The sequence below is a fragment of the Astatotilapia calliptera genome, chromosome 19 (assembly GCF_900246225.1).
Source record: "Astatotilapia calliptera chromosome 19, fAstCal1.2, whole genome shotgun sequence".
NCBI classification, from domain to species: Eukaryota; Metazoa; Chordata; class Actinopteri; order Cichliformes; family Cichlidae; genus Astatotilapia; species Astatotilapia calliptera.
In genome coordinates this window covers 23,885,131-23,912,192 of record NC_039320.1, presented here as the reverse complement: position 1 = coordinate 23,912,192, position 27,062 = coordinate 23,885,131, and the positions used below count along the sequence as shown (strand labels likewise).

Here is a 27,062-nt window from a genome sequence, read left to right as displayed (position 1 = left end):
GTCCGGGTTTTCCTACAGAGGACCCATATGTGTGATGTACGTCCCTCGTACCGTCCCAGTAGTGGTAATTTTTCTTATACAGATGAGGCCTTATCTCTGTACCAGTATTAGGTTTTTAAGTTATTTTTTGCCCTTGTTGACTTGTAAAAGCCTATATGACATTTTTGTTTCACCATTCATTAACCGCACAGAGAAGGCATTGTTTAAATATGTTAAAAATTTTCTTTAAGCAAACAGTATTATTAAAGTTCTTCATGACTGGGCCAAGTGTCCTCTTTTTTGGAGATCAAAATATGGTCACCCAATGCTAATAGGGGCAGCTTGGGGGTATTTCACCTACTATTACAAACGCTGGATTGTTGCATCCCTGAACTTAGTCCAACAAAAACACTGCTCAGTTACCTGAAGTGAACAGTTCACGTAAGGAAACCCATAAACACCCGCAATTGGTGCTATTCACTGAAAAAAAATGAGCTGAAATCAAAGGTTAGCACCGGTTTTCGCATTACAAATGCAAAACATGTTATTTTGGCTGATAAAAAAAAATATTTATGCTGTCTAACTTGTTTTTTCCTCTTTTCCTACTTTAGAACTTGTCACATTGGGTCATTGTGGGTCACAGTCATAAATCATGAAAAAAACAGTTAGTTGCGGGCTATTAATCATTTTCATTTATCTGAGGCTCTGAATTACAGTATTAAGCAAGAAAACAAAAAACCTAACTTAGACGCTTGAAATGTTTGCCAAGTCTAAAATCTCACTCATTTTGAATATCTTGCCAAAGGTCAGTTTCATATCATGTTTCTGCCTAATTGTATCTCTGGACTATTTTAACAACCTTCTTTAAAAAAAACTTTTTTTATGGAAAAAAGGGTTTGGCTTTGTCCCAACCCAAAGTCGCCCTTGAACATGGGCGACACACAGCTGGCTACTCATCTATCTGTTAGCCAGCCAGAAGAGGGAAGCCCCCGAGGTCAGCTTTGATCCTCTATCCCTTCCTCTTTTTGCCAGCAGTGGAAAAAGATCATTACCCTCGAACTACACCTGAGCAATAGACATTAGACCAGCAACTTCACTACAAGGACACAGGAGGAAATACTCTCACTTGTCTCTTTGTGTTACAGGCTGTTGATGGCTCAGGAGGTGGATAGCAATAAACAGAAAGAGCATCCAAGATAAAAAGACAGATGGAGTTCTAAAACATGAGGTCGATGCCAAAGCCTGCCAGACAACTTCAGAAAGGAGAAAGACTGAGGAAATGAGATGTTTTGAAGAGGAAAGTGAGAACAACTTGCATATGCAAATGATACAGTTTGCACTTCTTAAAACAGAGTGAACAGAGTGATCATATAAATACAACAAATCCTCACACCAAGTTCCTGAAATATAAACACATAGCTCCTCAGCAAGTTTAAAACTTGGACTTACCAGTTTATGCCTTAAATTTGCTCATCTTGGGTCAACCTTTCATTTTTTTAAATTTGATCTCGCCAAAAAAGTTGTCTTCTTCACCATTAATGCCACATTAAACAGCAGGTAAATTCTGGAGGTGAGTTTGGTTTTTCTATATATAATAATAGTCACTCCAATGTTGAACTGACATGCTTTGTATGTGAACGAGCGAAGGGAACATTGCCTGCAATTGCATTCAAACTTTGTTGATTAAGTGCAGATCAGATCGGTCGTCTTTTAACATTCACAGAGACACATGGGGACCGAGACGCATAAAATAAACACAGGTGATTGGAACTATCATTAAAGCCTCACACACACACACACACACACACACACACACACACACACACACACACACACACACACACAGACTGCGTGTTAGCACTGTTTGAAATTCACAATCAAAATCAGATCCAGCAGTTAACCACATATTGAGTCAGGAAGCTTCACGCATTCACTGCAGTCACATTTCCATTGTATTTACCTTAGAGTCCCAATAGAATAGTATGCATAAGCAATCCCATTTAGTTTTAATTAGCAGATATCGTGAATAACTATAAAAGCTAAAGTGTGATCAAAGCACAAGCTGAAATCTGAGGATACAGTCAATTTGGCCTCTGTTACTGGAAGCAGAAACAGGGTAAACTACTCAAAATGGTCATACGGCAGAAAGAAAGCACGATCGGAATTTGACTCTTTGTACTTTATATTTTTGCATATTTTAAATTCTTTCATGATAAAACGCATTCTTGCCAATTCACATTTTTTCAGGAAATCCCCAGTGGCATTCGGTTAATTGATAAAAAGAAGTGATTGATTGAATCAGTGTGACAAGAATCACTTTCTCCTAATACTAAAGGGATAGTTGGCTTTTGTCTCTGCTTCTTCCTGTGCCATTTCGAAAAATGCAATTTTGGCACAACTCTTAGACATGAGGAGAAGGTAAGATTATGAAACCTGGATAACAGTAACTGTTTCTGTTGTACAATCCTATTTTAAAGCCATCTCCTTTATATATTTTCACGTTCCACTGTGTTAAAGCAAAGTCTGTGTGTTTAAATCTTTCTGTGGGGTGAAGGAGAAATTTCATCTGTCCATCTTTCTTCTTTACCACTTATCCACTTCATTGTCATGCAGGGACAAGAGCCTATCCAAGCAGTCGCAGGGCGAGAGGCTGGGTTTATCAGAGGGCCGAGGATAAACATATATACGGTACTGCGCTAAAGTCTCGAGACACCTTGTATCTGATTTGCAAGGAACAAGATAAACAGGTGATTTACTGAACCCTGTGCAAACTTAGATGGAAACACAGTATATAAGGCAAAAAGAGATAAGACTCTCAACAAGTTTAAAACTCAATATTTAGTATGACCATCTTTATTCTTTAACACAGCCTGAACTCTATTAAACTTTCTTATAATTTCTTTATGGAGTCTACAGGAAAAGTCTTCCAGGCTTCTTGAAGGACATCCCAAAGCTCTTCTTTGGATGTTGGCTGCCTTTTGTTCTGTTCTCTGTCAAAATCATTGGGTTAAACAATTTTGAGATCCAGACTCTGGGGAGGCCAATCTATGACTGGGTGTTTTCTACCCAGGTATGCTTTTACTGCATTGGCGGTGTTGGCACTGGCCAATCAGGTGCTTTCCAGATCTATCTTTGGCTTTTTTGAGAGACTCAACTAAAGAAACGAGAACATGATATGTAATTTTGTGACAAGCTTGTGAAAAAGGGACAAACATGAACTCATTATTTAAGTTAGTTGCTTTCTTTTTAAATGCAATTGATTCATAGGTCAGTGTTAAGTGGCTTAACAAACAGGGAGATAAAATCTCTGAAGTTGATCTGGTACCAGACTCAACTGAAAATGAGTGAAAAAGTACTAAGAAGGACCTTCAGAAAACCTGGAGAACTTTTGCTCAAGACCACTTTTCCGAAAATGTCAAGAATGACTGATGGAAGCAAAATATAATTTGATTTGATGAGCGGCTCAAGACTTTTGTACATATGGTAAATGGTAAATTTTTACTGGGCCCAATAGTGCTTACAGTGCTGCATGAAATTTGCCAACAGGAGCCCAGGAAAGTCCTGATGGTTGGCACTGCCCCAGATACGTCCACCATCCACATTGATCACCCAAACCGTGCTCATAAGGTCCTGCTAAAGGTTGTGAAGGTGTATCTGTACAATGCTGAGTATTCATTAGAGACCTTTGCTGTACTAGATGACTGTTCTGAACGATCCATCATCCTACCACCAGCTGTGCAGCACCTCAATCTAGGGAAGGAAGCCGAGACACTTCCATTAAGAACTGTTCGTCAGGATGTGATTCACCTCCAAGGGGCCTCGGTCTCCTTTGAGATTTCCCCTACCCATAATCCTAAAGTGAGATACCACATCCATCATGCCTTCACTGCTGACAAACTGGGCCTCTCTGAGCACAGTTATCCAGTTATAAGATAAGATAAGATAAGATAAGATAAGATAAGATAAGATAAGATAAGATAACCTTTATTAGTCCCACACTTGGGAAATTTGTTTTGTCACAGCAGGAAGTGGACAGTGCAAAAGTTATGAGGCAAAAATTAGAATACAATAAGAATAAATACAGTACACAACTGTACAGAATAGAATAAAATAAAATACTATATACAGTAGAATAAAATAAAATAAATATACAATAAGATAAAAAATAGAATACAAATACAAATACTATATACAACTGAGTAAAAATACAACGATGACAGAAGGGATTATTGCACTTAGTATTATTGCATATGTATGGATGTGTGTGCTTGATCAGTTAAAGTCTTTATTATGGAGTCTGACAGCAGTGGGGAGGAAAGACCTGCGAAATCTCTCCGTCCCACACCGTGGGTGCCGCAGTCTCCCACTGAAGGAGCTGCTCAGTGCTGTCACAGTCTGCTGCATGGGGTGGGAGACGTTGTCCAACAGGGATGACAGCTTAGCCGCCGTTCTCCTGTCACTCACCACCTCCACTGGGTCCAGAGGGCATCCTAGAACAGAGCTGGCCCTTCGGATCACCCTGTTCAGTCTCTTCCTGTCCCCAGCAGAGATGCTGCCGCCCCAGCAGACCACGCCATAAAAGATAGCAGAAGCCACAACAGAGTCATAGAATTTCTTCAGGAGTGGGCCCTCCACTCCAAACGACCTGAGTCTCCGCAGCAGGTACAGCCTGCTCTGCCCTTTCCTGTAGAGGGCGTCTGAGTTATGAGTCCAGTCCAGTCTATTGTTCAGATGAACACCAAGGTACCTGTAGCTGTCCACAGCCTCAATGTCCATACCCTGGATGTTCAGTGGTTGCAGTGGAGAATGCTTGTGCCTGCGGAAGTCTACCACCAGTTCCTTGGTTTTACTGGCGTTGATCTGGAGGTAGTTCAGCTGGCACCAGTCCACAAAGTCTTGGGTCAGACCTCTGTACTCCTTGTCGTCCCCATCAGTGATGAGGCCGACTATTGCAGAGTCATCAGAGAACTTCTGCAGGAAGCACTGGGTGGAATTGTGGGAGAAGTCTGCAGTGTAGATGGTGAAGAGGAACGGAGCCAGAACCGTTCCCTGTGGGGCCCCCGTACTGCAGACGACCCTGTCCGACACACAGCCCTGAGTCCTCACATACTGTGGTCGGTATGTGAGGACTCAGGGCTGTGTGTCGGACAGGGTCGTCTGCAGTACGGGGGCCCCAGACGACCCTGTCCGACGACCTTATCCAGGCACTCATGCAAAAATATGCGCACCTGCGGGGACTCCCACTTTCCCCTATCGACAGGGTGCAGCCTTTAGTCCTTATTGGCTCAGACTTCCCTCATCTGCTTATCCCAATGAACCCTATACGGTCTGGCCCTCCTGGGGGTCCATTGGCAGTCTGTACCCGCCTTGGATGGGCTCTGCAGGGTCCAGCTAACTTAGCCCAGTTCGCTGTGGAAGAGCAACAGTGTCTCTTTACTGGGTCCCCAAGCAATGATCTCCTTCAACATGCAGAACGATTGTGGAAGGCGGATGTACTCCCATACACAAATGTGAAGACTGCGACACGTTCTAAGGAAGATCAGAAAGCACTTGAAGCTCTTGAGCAGCGCACTACCAGAGTACAGGTGGAGGGAGTGACATGCAACGCCCCTCCTCCGTCGCAAAGACATTCGTCACCTCTATGCACCCAGGCTGGCCTTGCTACAAAAGTTACGGAGTACTGAACGTCGGATAGCGAGAGACCCAGGGCAGGCTGAAACCTATTGTCAGGAAGTACATAAACTGGAGGTGGTAGGCTATGTTGAGAAACTATCACCTGAGAAGGTGGATTGTTCGAGCGAGTCATGGTATCTACCCCACCATGTAGTTCACCACAACAACAAGGCTAGACTTGTATTCAACTGCTCGTATCAATATAATGGGCTAAGCCTCAACAGCCAGTTGCTTCCAGGTCCAATTCTGGGACCTTCACTGCTTGGGGTCCTCCTCCGCTTCAGGGAGCATACTGTGGCCATAAGTGGTGACATCAAGGCAATGTTCTACCAAATTCAGTTGCTGCCTGAGGACAAACCTCTGCTCCGCTTCCTATGGAGATCTATGAGGAAGGATGAGGAGCCAAGCGTGTACGAGTGGCAGGTTCTGCCTTTTGGTACAACATGCAGTCCTTGTTGTGCCACCTATGCCCTCCAAAGACATGTCAGGGACAACAGCCAATGTAATGAAGATGACGGTGGAGAGGGCCTTCTACGTCGATAACTGTTTGCATAGTCTCCAATCTGCAGAGGAGGCTAAGACATTCATAGATCGGATGCGGGAGTTACTTGCCAAAGGGGGATTCGAGATTAGGCAATGGGCCAGTAACGTTTCATCGGTGTTGGAGCACCTGCCAGTGGAAGTCAAAGCAGCCAGCACAGAGCTTTGGCCAGCACAGCCAAGACCCAGAAGAACCAGCTCTGGTCCTTTGTTGGAACTGTCTCACTGACCGCCTTGGATACAGGCATCGATTTGTGGAGTACTCTCTGCCCACACTGAGAAATGTTTATCGGGTGATGGCATCGCAGTATGATCCTCTGGGCTACCTCATACCCTTCTCAACTCGAGCGAAGGTTTTAATTCAGGATCTTTGGAAGGCAGGAGTTGGATGGGATAAACAAATCCATTCTACGGCCCTACTAGACAGATGGACACAGTGGGAGAAGGAACTAGTGTACTTGCCACAGGTGGAATTACCAAGATGTTATGTGCCACCAAGAGCAGACACCGGGAGACCAGGTGGAGGGGCTCACATATTTTGTGATGCCTCCGAAAGAGCCTATGGAGCGCCGCCTATCTATGAACACAGGACTCTCAAGGCGACGTCCACGTGGCATTCATGATGGCGAGGTCAAGAGTAAGCCCCCGGAAACAGATTTCTATGCCACGTGCAGCTCTTGCCGGAACCCAACTGGCTAGAGTACTCGAGACCGAGCTGGCATTTCAACCCAGTGACATCACCCTATGGAGTGACTCAACAACAGTTTTGACCTGGATCCAATCCGATTCATGCCGCTATAAGGTCTTTGTTGGTACCAGGATTGCCGAAATACAAGGTCTTACTGAGGTGTCAAGTTGGAGATATGTCAACACCAAGGACAATCCGGCTGGTGACCTCACGCGAGGGAAAACCCTTCTCGAGCTGAATCAACCAAACCGTTGGACTCAGGGCCCACCTTTCCTTTTAACGAACCCTGATACCTGGCCAACTCTCCGTGAAGGTGAAGGTCAAGAAGACAATGGGGAGCTGAGAGCAACAGCATTCTGTGGAACCACCACCACATGCAGTCCACAGCTAACGGTGCCAATTTCCAATTTTGGCAAATGGAGTGCAGTGGTTAAGGCTGCTGATCATGAAAACCATGTCATGACTGCTACAGATGCATCAGCTGCTGAGCTGCATCTCCTGAAACAAGCTCAAAATGATAGCTTCCCTGAGGAATTACAGGCCCTGGCTGCTGGTAAGGCAATTCATAAGCAGAGTCGCCTGCTAACACTCGCTCCGGAGGATGACCCGGCTATTGGGCTGATAAGAGTTGGGGGCAGACTAAGAAGAGCAGAAGGTTTGGACTTGGATGCCATGCACCCCATAGTCCTTGACCCGCAGCATCCGGTGACTAAACTGCTGATCAGAGAATATGATGAGCAGCTGTTGCACCCTGGGCCAGAACGAGTCTTCGGGGAGATAAGGAGAAAATATTGGATTCTCCAAGGAAGGGAGGCAATCAAGCGGCACCAGCACAGCTGTGGTGAGTGTTGAAGGTGTCGAGCCCGTCCTAATATTCCTCGGATGGCAGATCTACCCCCCGCGAGGCTGCGCCTATACAACCCACTTTTGGTCCACTGGAGTCGACTGCTTCGGTCCTTACAACATCAAAGTAGGACGGCGCACCGAAAAGCGTTGGGGTATCATATTCAAATGCGTGACTACGAGCTGTGTGCATCTTGACCTGTTGGACAGCATAGATACTGATGCCTTTCTCATGGCTCTGCGTCTGTTTATTGCACGCCGGGGCAAGCCATATGAGATCCTATCTGAATGTTCAACTTCAGGGGAGGAGAGATCGAACTGTGGTCTAGTTTCTCAGCTCTTGAAGCCCCCATTAAAGAGTAGCTGGTGGAGCAGAGGATTGAGTTCCGGTTTAATCCACCAGGTTCCCCCCATTTTGGAGGTACTTGGGAACGGGAGATAAGATCTGTGAAGGCAGCTCTTCAAGTGGTGCTGGGAGGCAATACGGTCACAGAGGCAGTTTTGCAAACTGTGCTCGTCGAGGTGGAAGGGATCATTAATGCAAAGCCTCTCGGCTATGTCTCTTCGGATGTAGCGGATCCGGATCCAGTCACACCCAACTTATTGCTAATGGGGCGACGAGATGCATCACTCCCCCAGGTGATTTATGCTTCGAGTGAGATGCTGGGAAGATGGCAATGGCGCCATAGTCAGATTCTGGCAGACCATTTTTGTTCCAACTTCCTGCGTCACCATCTGCCTGATTTTCAGAGGAGACAAAGATGGCAGGGTGATACTGACAACTTAACCACAGGTCAAGTGGTTATGGTGGTTGACTCACAACAACCACGAGCGCAGTGGCCTATTGGAAAGGTGGTCAAGGCCTGTCCAGGGCCAGATGGTCGGGTGAGAGCGGCTGAGGTGACAATCAAGGGACAGACATATCTTCAACCTGTTGCCAGATTAGTCAGACTCTCAGCCTGGGAGGATGAGGAGGACTGTAAACCCAATGATGCTTAGACTTTTGGTTGAAGAGCAAATTTACTACTTAAATTTGGGGGCGGCTGTGTCTCCTTATATTTCAGTTGCATAGTTATAAGTGCACTGGTAATGTCTGCCGATAAGTTCCACTTTGTTCTTACTGTTTGCTACGGTGATGACGTCACATGCTTTTACAACGGTCCTGCCGTATCACGAGTCCGGGGAGCACTAGGCATGCTTTTCTCCATGAGTGTGGGTGAATAGCGATCTCCAGCCGTGTGCGTTCCTGTGCAAATGTGAGTCGAAATCCTTCCAATTCTACGAGTCCATTTCCACTTGTACTTTGATGATAATTACAGGGGGTTTAGGCTAGGATATTTATCGAGATTGGTAGAGGCATGTGACTTACCACCGTAGTCTTTGTTGCGGGTTGGATCTGTGCACCGCAGTTAGGTTATTTAGCCACTAGAGGGCACTGAAGACCATGTAATTGTCAACTTTTCCTAATTTTGGGGCATTAGGTCTTTTCTGTTGACTGAGATATGCAGGTCTTCTTGTTTCCTGCCTGTTCAAATGGGATTGTGGGACTTTCTTGTGTCAGAGCATTCACCTCCGGGCATTATTTGTGTTACAGTTCGTTATATTGGTGTGATGTTGGGAAGTGATAATTGTTATATTTACATGTGATAATTGTTTCTCCTTGTTTCTTGTTATTCAGAATCACACGTGTGTCCGCCCCTCCCACACTTGTTAAGTATGCCTACTGCTGTACTGTTGAGCTGCTGTTAACTTCCACTAAAGTATATCTGGACATCACTCTCTGTGCCCCACTCTCTGACCGGAGTTTAAGTCCTGAGGGAGCTATCATCCCAGCATCCCAGAGATAACTTTCTAACAGTGATGTTTAAAAAAAATAACATAATGATAGGATCTTAATAATACACATATGATGAAAAGACACCAATGCAGGAGTATGAGAAACAGTTCACTGAGCGGCCACTTGAGCCGGCCTCAAATGGCCTCCTAGACCCTGCTGATAAAATGCCCCAATTTAGAGAAGAGATAAACATGTTTACAGAATAGTGAGACGTCTACAAACCGATGGGTGACCTCACAGCGCACACATCCATCATTTATACAGTTTATCATGTTAATCAACACTAAGCACACAATAGGACAGTGCTACCAACCTGGTTAATAACATCCGCCCTTTGATCACACAGTATTTGCCACAGCAGAGAAAGCAATTTTCAGTCAAATATGTATCAGCTGATCTGTTTTGCATTTCCACTTGAGTGTAATTGTAATTTTTATGGGCTTTCTATAATTATGGTTAAAGATTCTCTCTCCAACTCCCCACATGTAGTTTGAGAATACTGCGAATAGATAATGTTGCGAAAATCAAATATTGGCCGCGCTGGTATGAGAAGACTATCCCTCACGAGTCGGATGCATGCTAGATGTGCCTCAGGCACAGAGAGGGGAGGAGGGGGATCTGACATAATACTGTGAGTTTTGGCGGAGCTCATCCTGGACTCATTCCTGTCACTGGAGTGACTGCAGTAAGAGCCACTTACACTGATCCAGCCACAGTGGCTGCTAAAGCCAAGGGGAGGGGCTCCTGCATGTGGCTTTTTCTTGCAAATAAAAAAACAAGGTGTTGTTGCTTCAAGTGGAGTAAGCTATCTACAGCCCTCTTTAGGTACATGTTGATTGGCTAAACATATATGATACATACAGCTATTCAGCAGAAAGAGAAAACATGTGGTGCTGCATCAACCTGTGTGAAACATAACAAAATATATGAGCACTTACCAGCAGTAGTACTAATAATAACTCCCCCCTCTAAAGAACTAATAACAAATCTGGCTTTCAATAAGCATGAGCAGATCATTCAAAATAGCATTAGCATGTAGAAAGTGAACTAACTGTGCTGCATGAGATGATTTAAAGCCAGAGGAAGTTACAGTGATGCTAATAAGCCAGCTCTAGTGGATCCCTGTGAGTGAGTTCACCATCATTTCCCTGACCACATGACATGCCTCTGCTGGTCACAAACACTCACTCTATTCATATGAAATTAAGCCTGATTGGATCTGGCAGGCAAGAAGCACAAACAAACATGATTTTCTTCCAGTAAACAATGATTCATGGATTTTATTTTTTTATTTTCTAAATACTACAAAAGGGGGGGAAAGGAAAAAAATTCAGGCATTTTTTGTTTAATGATATTTGCCTTTTTCAGCTAGGTTTAACAAAACAAAATCTGGGTTAATCTGCTTAAAGCCTAAAGAAAAATGTCATATTTTCTTCTGTTTATTTAAGATAAGCAGTATAACCAACAGCATACAATTATTATGTAACCCCATTAACTGCTCCGAGAGCCCATTCCTTGCCAAGTCTTGTCGTCCTGCTGCAGTGTAAATGAATGTAAATCAAATTCCGTCAAGTGTTGCCTCCAGAGAAAATGACACCTCGCCTGATGTCGCTTCTCAGAGTGGATGTGGAAGCACCGCTGGGACGTGTGCGAGACGGCGCGTTTTTGTGCCAAAGATTCATGATCGGATCAAACTGCAATAGACTCGGTCTAAACCCTGGACCAACTCTCCCCCGTGGCCCCTGTGAGTGGCACGACGCTGCAGAAAGGCTAATTAACGTGGCACACTGTTGCCAAATGTGCCCATTCAACCATTTAAAGAAAACACAAAGTAAGCGCAAAAAGGAGACAGAAGACGGGAAAAGTTTTACCAAAACACTCACTGGAGTCAAAGTGCGTGACTTACTTATTAAAATGAAGAAGGGGAGATAAGTGTTGTGGTTTTTTATATAGTCCATGGCTCCTCTTTCTTCGGCGGCAGCTCCACAGAGAGTCCGTGTTGGGGGTTTCCTTGTCGGCACCTTTTAAGCCCTCATGAATACGCTGAAGAGAAACCCGGTTCGTGAAGTTAACGATTAACGGTCACACGCGCGCTCCTCCAGACACTATAGTTATTTCTCAAGTTGCGCACTGTTACTCATTCCGGTGATGCTGATGCTGCTGCAGCTCCCAATGACGACAACCGCCCCAAACCCTCCTCCCTCCAAACCCTCCTCCCCTGCCTCTGCTCCCTTTCACTGCGTGTTAGTCACCAGTCAAAAGGGCTCCGAGTCCAAGAGAAGCTTTCAGGCTCACTCTGCCCACATATGTCAAGACAGACTTTTATGGAAAGGACTCTGTGAACCAGCTTCTCACGCCAGGATTAAAAACCTTACCCTGAGAAAATCAAATAAAAAAAAATAAAGCGGACATTATTGCATAATTGAAGTAACATCGCAGAAAATCATTAAACATTTTTCCATATTTCAGTTTTATCTGAACAGTGTCAAAAACAGCAAAAAGGGAACATCTGTAGATAAAATGAATGCAGTCGAATGCAATAGTCATATACTAGAGCCTACTTATATTCATGAAGACTAGCTATAAAGATAAGCCTTCCAACTTTATGGTTATTTTGGAAGTTTGGAGTTTATGGTGTTGTAAATAGACACATATAAGGTTTTACTTACTAGACCTTGTTAGTATCGGTTTGGACCCCGTTTTGCCTTCAGAACTGGTTTAATTCATCGTGGCAGTTGCAGCAGATTTTTTTTTTTTTTGGCTGCACATCCATGGTGAGAATCTCCCATTTCATCACATCCCAAAAATCCTCTATTGGACTGAGATCTGGTGACTGTGGAGGCCATTTGAGTACAGTGAATTCAATGACATGTTTGAGCAAGCAGTTTGAGATTATTTGAGCTCTGGTGCATTATCCTGTCTAGAAGAAACCATCAAAAGATGGGTACACTGTGGCAATAAAGGGATGCACATGTTCAATAGAAATACTTAAAGTCTGTAGATCATGAGTGGTCTAAAATGTGTTGTGAAGATATCCCCCACACCCCCAGAAGCAACTTGCAGTATTGATACAAGGCAGGATAGAGATGAGCAGTTTCTGAGACCAGCCTGTCTGGTACCAACAACCGTGCCACATTCAGAGTCACTTAAACTACCTTCCTTCCTCATTCTGATGCCTGGTTTTAATTTCAGGAGGTTGTCTTGACCATGTGTACATGCCTAAATGCAGTGAGTTGCTGCCATGCGATTCACCCCTCAGCCAAACATCACACTATCACTGATTCCTTCTTATATAACTCACAGTTACTCCATGAGATCATTAATACCTCCTGCCAGCAGCTGATTTTGAGTAAATATTTATTCAGGTTTCAAGATTGTTCAAACTTTTGGGGATTAAAATAAACAATGCATATACCCAGAATATCTTCAAGTGTTTTGTACCTGTCAGATTAAAGTGATGGAAAACAAGTCAGTGGGTAACCAAAAAAGCAGCAGTGCATGACAAGGCTTTACTTCAGAACGACATAGAAAAAGGTAGACTGTGGCATTTAAACGATTCTCTGCTGACACTAGGGGGCCCAGAGTGTGCCAAGAAAACCTCTCCCACACCATTACCCCACCACCACTAACCCGAACCGTTGACACGTGGTAAGTTGATCTATACCTTCACATTAGTTACATCAAATTTTGACCCCAGCATCAAATGTCACAGCAGAAATTGAGACTCATCTTATTAGATGGTTTTCTGATCTGCTACGGTTTTATTTTTGGTCTTTATTACAGCCTGTTTTGTGTTTCTGCTTTCCTATTTTTAGCTAATAGGAGTGGCATACAGTGTGCTCTTCTGCTGTTGTAGCCCATCTGCCCGAATATTTTATTTGTGCATTCAAAGAAGCTCTTCTGTATACCTTGTTTAGAACAAGTTACTGGGTTACTTCATAACAGTTCGAAGCAGTCTGGTCAGTCTCCTCTGACCTCAACAAAGCATTTTTTGCCCAGAACACTGCTGCTTGTTGAATATTTTCTCTTTTTCAGACGATTCTCTGTAAAGCCTAGAGATCATTATGTTGGAAAATTCGAGGAGATCAGCAGTTTCTGAAATACAAGCAGCAGCAACCATGCCACATTCAAAGTAATTTAAATCAGCTTTCTTCTCCATTCTGACGCTCTGTTTGAAGTTTGGCAGGTCACGTCTACGTGCCTTATTGAGTTGCTGCCATGTGATTAGCTGATTAAATGTTTATGTTAATGAGTAGTTTAACAGGTGTAACTAACAACATGGTGAGTGAGTGTATCTGAATATTTTGAGAGTCTGTAGTCAAAGAGCAAGACTTTCACTTTTAGGAGGTTTTGTTCTATTGACAAATCACATTTGAGCAGTCTTAGATGTTTGCAAGTAAAGAGTTCACGTGGAGAGACAAAGTCAGCCCACAGACTGATGGCCCTGCTGAACTGAATTGCATCCCACAGAAAGGTGTTCCTGTCATTTTCTCCACTCCAATTTGTATCATTAAGGGCAGGCCATTGTAAATATCAAATTGCAGTACAGTCAAACAGTAGGCTCCATTAGTTGTGGTAAGCATACTTAATAAAGTTGCAGCTGAGATTATTATTGGCTGCAGCCTAGAAATTGTAAAGTGTCATTCAACTTTAATTTTCAGTAGATGACGATATGTTGTTATTTATTTATTTATTTTGTCTATAAGATCGTAGCTAACACAACAAATACAGCTGTCCTTACTCCTGGTGATCTAAATATAACAGTACAGGTGTCATGCATATTTATCAGGTGTTTCTAATAAAAAGATTAAATGCTCATAGACGTGATACAAACATGCAGAGGATGTTAACTTTAATGAACAAACACCAGGCTTTTGTATACAGACACTTGTGTTTTAAATATAAGCTAGGGTAAATCACTGAATTATTCAGCTTGAAATACGCACCCGTCCATCCACATCAGTCAGAATTAGCAGATAGCACGTACTTCTAAAACGACTGAAGTCACAGGCAGGTTGAAAATTAAAGCCGGAGTAATGAAAGGCTGTCAAGAAAATGATTAGCTTTGTTTTTGTGCTTTTTTCTCTTATAAAGAGAATTTCTTTCACCTTTTCTTTGAATTAGTCCAATATCTATAACCTACATTTACACACTGACGGGTTTGCAAAATCCAAGTTATAAATCTCCTTTATACACTGTTTAAGTTTTCTGTCTTTCTTTCTTTCTGTCAGTCAAGCATGTAGCACTAACTGTAGCTTTCTCTCCAGAGGATGACAGTTCAAAGGTCAAACCTCTGTGTTGTTCAAGTTACATCTTCAAACCTGTGAAAAGTACCTTTCTCTTCATTTATGAAGCTGTCAATCAATGTCAGTTTGAAGAAAATGTTTTTCAAGGCACTGACACTATAGATCTGCAGGTAGGGAGTGCATTAGAGTGGGAGGAAAATAGCTCCAGGATAGGGAACAATACATGAACTGAGAATAATAACCATTGTTAAAATAATTATAAATCATTACATACTATAAAAATGTGCTGCTCACAATAACAGATAAGAATAAACACAGGAAATGCAAATTACTGTCAATGATGCCATGTGCTCTCTTCTTTAAAAGCCCTCAAAAAGGCATTTTAATGCTCATTGGCCAACAGTCCAAGCTAAAGTCCTGGTAAGCACCAGGAAGTTGCTGATTTTTAAACTTACCTTTCTTTCATTTTTAAACTTTGCCAACAACAAAGCGGGATTTAAGCTATAATTCTGCACATCTACCTTCAAATCTGAGGTAGTATATCATTAAAATCAGATGTGTCTTCTTTTCTGTGGACGTCAAACTGTTCATTCCTAAAATACTTTCATGTTTTCCCATCTGGATGACTGCAATTCCCTCTGTATGTACCTCAATCAAGGTGCACAAAATCGATTACAGTTGCTTCAAAATGCAGCTAGTAGCCTCTCAACTACAACTATTGCCCATCTGATCTTCCACCCCCCAAACACACACACACACACACACTTGTTTCCATTAAAATTGATAATAAAATACATTATTTGGTTGATTAAGTGAACTGCACAGCCTTACTGCTTTTTATATTTCTGATCTTGTTGTTCCTCTTTCTGCTTCTCAATCACTCCAGTCCTCAAATGTCTGCCTTTCATCCATCACCCACTCCAAGTGCAAAGCAAAAGGCAACAACCCTCTGCAATCACCTTCCCAAATTCATCAGTGTTTCTGAATCTTTAGGTTGTTTCAAGAAGCTTCTAAAATGCATTGCTTGTTTGTTTGTAACTTAGCATTAGAATGTGCTAGATAAATGACGCTTCACTAAATTACATACGACACTAGAGATCTGTCAGACTACCACACAACCAAAGTGCAGGTTGGTCTGCAGGTTAATGGGGCTAGTGCCCTAAATCAAATCTGATTTAAGATCTGATAATCCTGAAGGTCAGGATCAGGGTTATGTTAAGTTACAAGATGAATGTAATCGTATTAGATCTGTTGACATGAGGTGATTTGCAAATGTCTTGAGCTACCTCTCATTTCTTTATAATCCATGTCACGGCTGCGGTGGCAGACGTGCGGGGTTATGAATGAAGGACCCAAGATGCAGGCACTGGCTGTGTGGCGAGGATGGCAAGGACCGAACTAAGAAAACCTAAACTGGGAAAAACCTAACAAACCAAACTCGAAACCATACATGCAGGGAGAAACACAGGGCATGATGAGCAAAAGACCCCACGACAAACACTAGAGAACACACACTCATATACACAAAGGGAAACAAGGAAACAGCACACAGGAGGGAGACACAGCTGAACCCAAGAAGCATGACAAGACAGGGAGAACGCAAACTGAATACACTGACATCAGACACAGACCTTCAAAGTAAAACAGGAAATACACGCACACAGAACTCAGAGACACCACACTGACAGAGAACAGAGGGAACACACGGGCAGGGACGTTAAACATAGGGAGCACAGAACTAAAACCTGAGAACGAGGAAAATCTTAACAGAATACATAACCTGAATAACAAGAACATAAGATAATGTTAATTAATACCCAACCCTGAGTCAACAGACTCAGGCCCATGACAATCTGCCTGGAAAATGAAAAAAAAAGACATTGTGATTTATTAAAACATGTTAAAAATACATAGAAAGTTTCCTTTAAATTCACTAATAACCTTGAAAGCCAATATTAGCTGCTGAGTTTGAGGAAAACTTTCAAATAATTTCTTTAAACAGTCTTCACAAATAATTCTCCAAGCTTCTTAAAGGAGATTCAAAGCTCTTCTTTGGATGTTGGCTCCCTTTTGTTTCATTTGCTGACGATCCCACATTGGTTCAATAATGTTGAAGTCCAGGCTCTGGGGAGGCCAATCCACTGACTGATACCAGTATGCTTTTACTGCATTAGCAGTGTGTTTGACTACAAAATGAAGCTGCTGCCAATCAGACACTTTCTAGACCTATCTTTGACATTTTTGATAGTCAACTATAGTCATGCTGAAAAATGGAGCCGTTGCCTATCAGATGCTTTCCAGATCGTATTGCATCTTGGACGGTACTCTTCCATGTTCATAATTCCATCAAACTGACAAGATTCCCAACACCACCGGCTAAAATGAGGACTTGAACCGTGACATAGTGTCCATCGTTTTTTGCAGATGGCTGTAGACACTCATTGTTGTACAACTCTCTTCACCTCCTCTGTATATAATAACAATTATTTAAGTCAGAAAATTTCAAGGCTTTTCCACAGCACAGTGTTTCCAAACAATATGATTAAAGTTCTTTGGAAAAATTAAAGTGCAACATCATCAAGGATTAGGCGGATCACAATGAGCTGTCTCTACAAGTAGACAAGCTTCTTTAATTTGTCTGCATGTACTTGAACTTTTAAAATTGTTTTGAAAATTTGTATTTTGTGTCACCTGTCAATCAAATCATGGCAACCTTGGCCTACCATGCCTGCAACCAGCCAACCACTCCAAGGTGAGTGGCCACTTTGTCACATAGAAAGAATTTTTCTTGTAATGTAGAAAAGGGCTCTATCAATACTGTGCAATGTGTTGCTTCCTTCCCAGTAATGAAAATGCTGTCAAGATCAAAATAGTTGATGTAAAACTTAGAAGGATTTACAGCCTTCACAACATTTCTCTCGTGTACATATAAAACCTTTGCTACCTATTATGGAAGGTTAAAGAAAAAAACAAAAACGTTATTGATGAAAGATCCCAGTTTCATCAATAACAAGAGGAGGTTATGATGGATAAGAAAGCTGGGTTTTCAGTTATTCTCCTCAATAACTGTGATTGTGGTTCACTTTTTCTAAAGCTCATCTGCTTAGATAATTTAGTTACGAGTGTGTCTGTATTGATTGACAGATGTTTTGATCTAAGTCTGCCAGATTCAACAATCATGGAAAATTTAAGAAGGCTTCACTTCTTGGATGTTCTGTAATCGTTCACTGTTTTGATTGAAATTCGAGTATTTTATTAGTCCTTTACTTGTCACAAATTAGCAACACATGTGTGTCACTGTGTTGGATCCATATCATTTATGAATGCAACCTGTTATGGCCTCAACCATAGAGGTCTAGAGAGGATCTGGCAACCCCAGGTTACAAGGTAAAAGTGTGCATTCCACAACAGGTTGGTTAGTGGTTGCTGGGGGTGAAAATGGTTGCAAAGAGGTATGCAGTTCGACACCAAACAAATTGTGACTGGTATGGCTGCTAGTTGTCATGATCAATCACAAGTTTGTGGGCGTACCACTGTGCAAATGACAGCCAACAACCTCCAGCAGCCAATAACCAAGCTGTGTGGAATACACCAGTGGTGTTCTGTCAGGACGAGCAAGGCAGCATTGCTATTCAAATATGTATATATATATATATGTCTCGAAAAGCGCTATATAAATGCAATCCATTATTATATAAAAATAGGCATAAATTAAAAGTACCAAAGAAAAGTGATGATTGCAAATTGATGAGAGTTCAGCATGCAAGGCAAGCTGCTGCTGGCTCTGCTTTCACTGCTCTGCGATCTGTTACAACCTGCACTTTGTATGAAAACAGCTAGCATTAGCAAGTGAACAGGCTTCAGTGATTTATCATCGTAACAGATGAGTTTCGTCTTGCTAACCAACTTCGCCAACATGTGTGATGTCAAGAGCGTGAAAAAGTTGTTAATAACTAATCTGATTCATCGCCAAGGAAGTTATGACACTGTTGGAGAGGGGACAGCAGGTCTGACCATGTCTGGTCGAACAAAAAAAGGAAATTTAACTAGGTAAAAGCTCAGCAGCACCTTCAGATTAGCATCTAATCTTAATCTAACACACTTAATTTTTCATTTATATTTTTAATCCTCCACAGATATCGACAGTAACCATGTCACACACTGCTCACGCCTTTTAATTCAGATTTTCTGTTATTAATATTTTAATATAATTGATAGTACTGTGATGTGTTACATTACTGCATTGCTGAAAAATATAATATAATTACACCAGCATTACAATAATGTTGATTTGTAACACGTTACACCCAACACTGTTTACCAAGCTTGCTCTTTTATCTTTGTGTCCTTCAAAATGCTTCCATGTTTTATACTGTCTATGAAAAGAAGAATCTCTGGTCAACACTGCTACAAACACAACAATATTTTAACATAATTGAATTCCAAAATTTTCATCTTTAATCAAAAACATTTGTTTCCCTTTCCTCGATTATAAAATCTTTTTCCAGCATGACAAATCCACATGTTGTATTTCTCCCTATAAAAATGGCAGTAATAATAAAAAAAAAAAACCAATATGGATTGTGTTGGAAGAAATTCTTAAAACCAATACTGTCATGTTTACTTGCATCCTCAACCCACAGCAAAAAGGTGACTCTTTGCAGATTTTCCATAGAGAACAGAATCAGAAACGACCCAAATGCAAAAGGCCCCCTAAACACTTGTGGAAAGTTCTGCTGTCATTATTTATTTAAAACGTGGGTTCCCACAGGATAATTTGGCGACTGTGGTTTTTTGCACAGCTGAGTGTCTTTTTCATGTGGAGCAAAGAGGTCTGCAACACATTGGCTACAAAAGCCTTAGGCAAATCATGACTTGTGAATCACCTTTAACTGTGCTTCTGTTATACGCGTGGTTGCAAAGAAGAATCCAACATTATCATGCCATGCCTGTCTTTTACCAACCAACATGTCCAAATCTTTTTATGTGCTCTTGCTATGGCGACACATCACCTTTTTTTTAGAGGAATGTTAACTATCTTAACAAGTGTGTTGCACAAAGTCTCACCTCTGCTATCCAGCATGATGTTATGTTCAGATTTGCAAATTCTAACTACAGGAGCAACTGACTACAGGACAAGCAGGTCATCCATTGGTCTAGATGTTGTGGTTTGATCCCAGTCTCCTCTGGTTTGAATCATGTAGTGTCCTGGGGAAATATGGCTGTGTGTGTCATATAAATGCACAAATGGTCTCTGTTACAGTTTTTCTCGATTGCTAAAACACATTTCCTGAAACTACGCCTCATATCCTCACAACAGTAAACACAAATCCATAACATCTCACTCAATTTCCCAAACATCCTATTTCCAGGTCAAAATGAAGCTCTACACTCAAAACTATTCACTCTTGCTGAAAAACCAAACTTTGCCCTCAGACATCAAACACAAGCCCTCAAAAACACATACACTACAACAGAGTTTTGCACACTGGTACAATTAATTCAAAACAATAGTTCCAAAACAATTAGGTTGCTTATGGTTCTCCCCTTCAAAAACCTTTTCACATGATAAACACAAAAGACGCAACCAATGTATGTACAGTGGCACATTTTTATTCATGTACTATACAGTACAACACACACCAAAAAACATTATTCCACCTCAGCATCTTGTCTTTGGTCTGGGTCAGGCCAGAGAATCTCATCCACATCACAGGCTATATTGGCCCTAGCCAGGCAGCGGGGGTAAAATCCTCTTGCATGCCTGATCCACCCCTGGCATGCATCTACTGATATGTCTAGGCAGGCTTCTTCCATGGCCTGAAGGAGGTGAACACGGACATAAGGTTCTCGGTCATACACTTTCCACCGCCATGCCGAAAATAACTCCTCTATCGGGTTTAGAAAGGGAGAGTATGCAGGCAGAAAGATATTAGAAAACCTTGGGTTATTGGTAAACCAGTCACGAACCAGAGCAGCGCGATGGAAGCTGACGTTATCCCACACAACAACGTAGTGAGGCTGCTCTGGCTGTGCTGGTTCCCTGTAGTCCAGCTGGAACATATGTTGTCTTAAACCATCAAGAAAAGCAAGGAGAAGCATAGTGTTATAGGGTCCTAGTACGGCATGGCGGTGGAGTACCCCTCGTTGGCTGATGGCTGCGCACATAGTGACATTCCCTCCACGCTGACCAGGGACATTTACAATAGCCCGATGGCCAATTATGTTCCTCCCCCTTTTCCTTCTTTTGGTCAGGTTAAAACCTGCCTCATCCACAAAGATTATTTCATGGGGAACAGGCCGTCCTTCAATCTCAAAGATTCTCTGCAAAACACATAACACAGTAGAGTCAATCGGTACCCTGAACCACAGTTCAAGAGTGCTGAAATGGCAGCATAAACTGCCATGCTGTGATGGCACACAATACTTTATACAGTATCAAAACTCATACCTGAACATATTCCACACGTTGGTTTTTCACTCTGTCAGAGTTTCGTTCGAAAGGGACTCGGTATGCCTGTTTCATCCGGAATTGATTCTTTCGGAGGATGCGGTTAATTGTGGAGAGGCTGATGGCATTTATGCCTCGAAAAAGATGATCATCCTCAATCACTCTCCTTTGAATCTCTTGCAGGCGGATTACATTATTTGCAATTACCATGTTTACAAGTTCCCTCTCTTGCTCCTCCGACAAAAGCCTTAACCTGCCTCCACCAGGTGGTCGTCTCTGTGTCCTACAAAAATAGAAGCACTCATTACTGTAACTGTCACACATTCTTTTTACAGGAAAATAATGGAAACATACTGAAACTCAAGAAACATAAGTTCAGTAACTTAAAAGTTACTGTACAAAGCAGTCTTACTGCAAGTACACCTACCTGTTTTCCTCCCTGAAGGTTCTGATGATGGAGGCAACAGTGAAGCGACTCAAATTTGGTTGTACTCGTTGCCCAGCCTCCCTCATGGACAAGGACATGGTCAACTAAAGTGGCTCGAATTTCATCCGAGACTGACTGTCTTCTTGCCCTTGCTCTTCCCCTTCCTTGTCGCCGTCGTTCTCCACCTCCTTCACCACGTCCTCCTCCACCTCTCCCTCCTCCCTGTTGTCCTAGACCACCTCCTCCTCCTCTTTCACCACGTCCTCCTCTTTCACCATGTCCTCTTCCTCCACCACGTCCTCCTCCTTCACCACCTCCTCCTCCTCTTCCACCACGTCCTCCTCTTTCACCATGTCCTCTTTCTCCACCACGTCCTCTTCCTTTGCATCTCTTTGGATCCATTGTTTCAAACCTGAATGAGCTGACTTTGGCCCTTTTATCTATCCATCGCAGGTTCTGATTGGTGTGTGCTAAATTTTGACTCCTAGTGTTTCCACCTGGTTAATTGTGTGCTAATTGAGCTCAAGCTATGCTGACTTAAGTTAACATTATTGCATGCTAGTGCTTTCTAAATGACTACATGGTGTAAGCACTGTAAAATGTAGGGATTTGTGTGTAGAGTTTTGCAGTAACAGTTCACCAAATTTGAGTCATGTGTCAAAGCAGGGAATAGTGTTTATAGTTCAGGGAAATGGGTGAGCTTTTTGAACAATAGCGTTACGGTTTTGAAATTTTAGTTTAGAGGCCTGGTTATAGTGTTTAAGCAATCGAGAAAAACTGTAATGGATGAATGTGACTTGTATTTAAATGACTTCATTGTTTAAGTGGAACAGAGTGGAAGGATGGATAGATTTGGTGGTGAGAAAGATTTGTATATCATTATATTGTAAGACTTTTAAGAGTTGTATTCATTTCCATACAAAAGACAGCATAGTCCTCGTGCCAACCACTGCTTTACAAAGCCTTAACATTAGCCTTTACCCTGCCCATGTTGTTTTCCTTTTCTTACTTGTTCCAGATGGAAAACAGCTTGAAATGATATGCCAAATTTATTTTTAACAACTGCAAAGGCATGCTGCAATCATTACAGCTGCATCCCCGCTGTGTAAAACATGCACACATTACAATTACACAAGTTGCTGACGAAGGCCAAATTAAAAAAGAACGTCAACATTTTCAGGTAGAGAAAAGAAAAGAGATTCCAATTATCCAGTCTTTGGATTTGACTGAATGACACAAATGTCTTTCTTTTTCCCCCCTCCCTTATCTGATACACAGCATTTTAAATACCGAGGCAGGACACAACTTAAACATGTTAAAGAATTAGGTTTCACTTAAAAAAAAAAAGAGTGCATGAACTTTATGATCATGATTCCTTTATTCAATTGTCCAATTTGTCTGGCTTTATGCCAGGTACTGTTTTTTCATTTACTCGTAATTCTTGCAAATTAGTACATTTTCCCGGAGGAGCTTTCATGTGAAGTTTCTTCTACTTCCTGGATCTGAGCTTCTGTGAAGGCAGTTCAGTTTGGTTGCTCTGAAGTGACCTGAACTTATAGTAGAAACATAAATGTAACAGCAGCCTCTGGAGCTGTTGATTGAGTGTCTTTGTTCAGGGAGTGAAACTGAAATTTATGACAGGAATATAACCAGTCATGAATGTGAATCTCTGTAATGATACTGTCAGCAGAGGTGTTTTAAAGCCAACGCATCTGCTAAATATGTAGATCCTTAAAATAAATGCAGAGTGTTTTGCTCAACCTAGTGTAAGCCTTTAGAATAGCTGGGAATAAAATTACTAGTCTGGAGTATGAAATTTAGGGTTTTTATCTGAAAAGTATCCAATGTACTTTTTTTAAGCAAAGGTTTTTCCACATAGTGTCTCTAAACACACTAGTTTTCTTTAGAAAAGAAATAATTTCTATTTGCACACAATAACAGGATTATTTGAGAAAAAAACACGATTAGTCCCCTGACAAACTGACCTTTTTATTGAGCCATAGAACAAACCACTGGAGTGATGTGCTTTAACTTTGTAACGCTCAAAGCTTCTAAAATCAAGTTAAAACAAACTTCAGCAAGGGTTTGAGCTGTCACTTGAGAAAGCATCATGCCAAAAACAAAAAGAATGAGTTTAGACTAAAAAAGGAGGTACTAATTGCAGAGGAAGCAGGAGATTCAGTTAAAGTAATCAAAGGATTTCCTGGTGTCAAGAACTGGTGTGAGAAGTATCATCAAGAAATTCAAAGAAAGTCACACAGTACAGAACAAGCCTGGCAGAGGTAGAAAGTGAATGATTTCAAAGACTCTGGAAAGAAAACTAGTGAGATATGTGTCTAAAGACTTGAGAACAAGTGCCAAGACACAACTAAATCTTAGCCAATTTGGGAACTGTAGTGTCACTGAAGACAGTCATTAGAACCCTGCACAGGAATCGACAATATCATTGTACAACCAATTGGGGGATTAGGGTGAGAATGTGAATAAACACAATGCAGACGTTTTGCGTACATTGGACCCTGTTTACCTGTTTCTGTTAAATTAATATTTAAAATAAAGGGGAAATTTTGGTAATTTTGGAATAAAAATGCTTCACTGTGATAGCCAAACAGTCTTAGTGTGGTATTAATATTACTGCGGGTGATTGCAGCCAAAGTGGCCAAGCTTTTTTTCTAGTTTTGGTTTGAAGGGATGGATCTTTTTTTTCTGAGTTCTTTGTGTTGATTCGAGAATCTTTTTCATTTTTTAAAATTGTGCAGATATTTAAAAAAAAATTCTTCTACTTCTCTCTGATCTATCACTTGATCCGAGACAAGTGATCACGAAAGCAAAGAATCCCAACATTGGCAGGATCAAAAAGACAGAGTACAGACTGTCACGTTCATGGTAAAGAGAAAATGATTATTGTTATTACGTGTACCATATGTGCACCATTACATCAACAACAGAGCTGCTGTGGGTGCTTATTTTTATTAAGCCCCGAAACATTATAGAATCAAGTTACTACACTTTAGTGTCGTTGTGCAATACGGGTAGGGAAGATTTACCCTATTTCCATGGCAACGCTGAAAACATATTGCTATAAGTCCAGCATGACCTCAGTGGTACTCTATATGATTGCGTAAGTTCTTTCACTAAAAGTTTCTGGATCACGCAAACAAAGAGCTGAAGAATCTTTATATACTTAGAAATTTATGATAAAATTTTTATTAAAACTTATTAAACATTTTATTAAACAACACTATAATATCTGTATATACAAGATGCTTCATATGAAGTACGGCCACCTCTTGACCTGATGCAAGCAGTCATGTTTCCGGATCTGTCATGGATGAATTCATTTCTGCAAATGGTTTTTGGTTGTGGCTGCCTCTGATTAGCATTTCAGCCCAGGCATGTTCAGTAGAAGACATATTGCAAATGCTGTTAATACAGAAAGGTCTGGGCTATGCTGGCAGTGTGTGTGTGTGTGTGTGTGTTGTTCTGATGAAACAGATGTAGGTCATGGTGCTCCTGCCAGACTTGCACAAACACCTCACCTCTGCACCTGTGTCCAAACAGATTTCCACCAAGAACAATCGGGTCAGAAAAGGTGCTCTCATAAGTGTACCATATCCCATCTTCTGGGAACTTTAGTCAGTCTCAGCATGGTGCACAGTGTTGTTTTTTGTTTTCTGACACCACTGGCCTGGGAATGCAGTAAGCTTTTCCTTAGTTAACAGTCTCCCCATTGACTCAAACCAATCAACCAACGCCAAACACAACTCACAGAATATGTTTGGGTTTTCTAACAGATTAAAATAATGTCCTCCAAATTGGATTCACAACAAAGATTGAAAACATTTTTCACAATTCTTTTTTTGATTTATATATACACATGTAGCTCAACCAACAAAATGTGTGTGTGTGTGTGTGTGTGTGTGTGTGTGTGTGTGTGTGTGTGTGTGTGTGTCTGGAAAGGCGTAACGTAAATTCACCAAAAGCGTCCCTCATCAATTCTGCATTATCTCAACATGATGATTTTCCAGGTGCTCTTCACATCCACGTGCTCTCAATACGCTTCTGAAAAGTTGAAAAATCGCCAGCTGAATCAGGAGTACAGAAGGAAGGCAAGCGTGACATGAAGTAGATGCGTCAGCAGGAAATAACAGCTGAAGCACAGCGAGTATCTTAACAGGATGATATCTCCTTGTTCAAGAGTTTGAATATGCATTGAGTAAACTTTGGACTGATACTGATACTAAACACATGATCTCGGGACTAAAGAAAAGGTGTCAGTGGTAACGAGGTTGATTTAAAATGTCTATTCTCTACAGCTGTAATGCATGCTGTTGTATAACAGGTGATTATTGATTATGTGTAATATGAAAGCAGTTTCCAGCAGCTCTCTTTTTTGTACAGTCATTCAGCTCACTCAGAAGATTAGAGAGGTTTGTTGGATAATCAGAAGGTCAGGATCAGCGTCCTCTATAAATACAGTCCCTTTAATGATTTACCTGTTAGCCTTCCATCTTGCTGCTATTCCTGACATTATTTGCAGCCCCAAGACAGCTTTTTTTGTACACTTGACCTTTTTAGGCATGACAGTGTTTTCTATGGCCCGTCTCCAACATTCATTAGTGGTCTTTTCGTGCTCTGTATGCTGCTCAGGTTACCGGTATTAGATCTCTCATGCTTTTACTCTGGCCGTTTATTGGTGCATATCTCTAAAATCTTGAAGCTAGTCTTCAAAAGTTGATCAGACTGGATTTATCCGGCATTAAGGCAGCTGTTGTTACTCTTTCACCACATTTCCCCCGACCTTCATAAAATACTGCTCAGTATCATTTTGAGAAGCCCATTAATCTTTTTTTTTTGTTAGAGGAATGTGACCGAGCTAAAGTTTTCCATATCTGAAAAAAAAATTGTTTAAAAAAATTGTTTATGTATTTAAAAATACTTTTATAGAGTTTCTTTGATTCAGTTGCGCCTGTGACTGTCTGAGAAATGTGTCGATTCAGACACTGTTTGCTGGATTAGACTGCAGTGTGAATTGTTTCATTTATTGTTGTCTCTGTGTTTGCTTTAGACAGAATTTGCCAATGAAGCATGTGGTTTGATACTTTTCTGTGCGTCACTTCTGATTAGGACCATCGATGTGTGTTTCTCTTATTATTCCATTTAGCATTGTTTGGATAAAGGGTTTGGAGACACAGCTTGTTTTGTGGAAACTCTTGGAGCATTTGAAAGAATCGACCACTTGCCAGAAAAGAAACACACTGATAGAATCAGGACCACGATCGATTGTTCTGGCATTGATACTGGTATAATCCATGTGAATAATCTCTTTTAAGTGGAAGCCTGCAGAAAAAATGACTTCAACCTTTTGATCTTTAGAT

General features: G+C 41.5%; 1 protein-coding gene across 1 annotated transcript in view; it reads right to left on the bottom strand.

The window, feature by feature from the left end:
- The window catches only part of ltk (leukocyte receptor tyrosine kinase), a 68,236-nt gene extending 56,519 nt beyond the window's left edge, over window positions 1-11,717 (bottom strand). Inside the window, exon 1 of the mRNA XM_026151459.1 lies at window positions 11,467-11,717. Coding sequence (XP_026007244.1) covers window positions 11,467-11,518 — 52 coding nt within the window. The 5' untranslated portion in view covers window positions 11,519-11,717. The remainder of the gene's footprint in view (window positions 1-11,466) is intronic.
- Window positions 11,718-27,062: the final 15,345 nt, after the last annotated feature.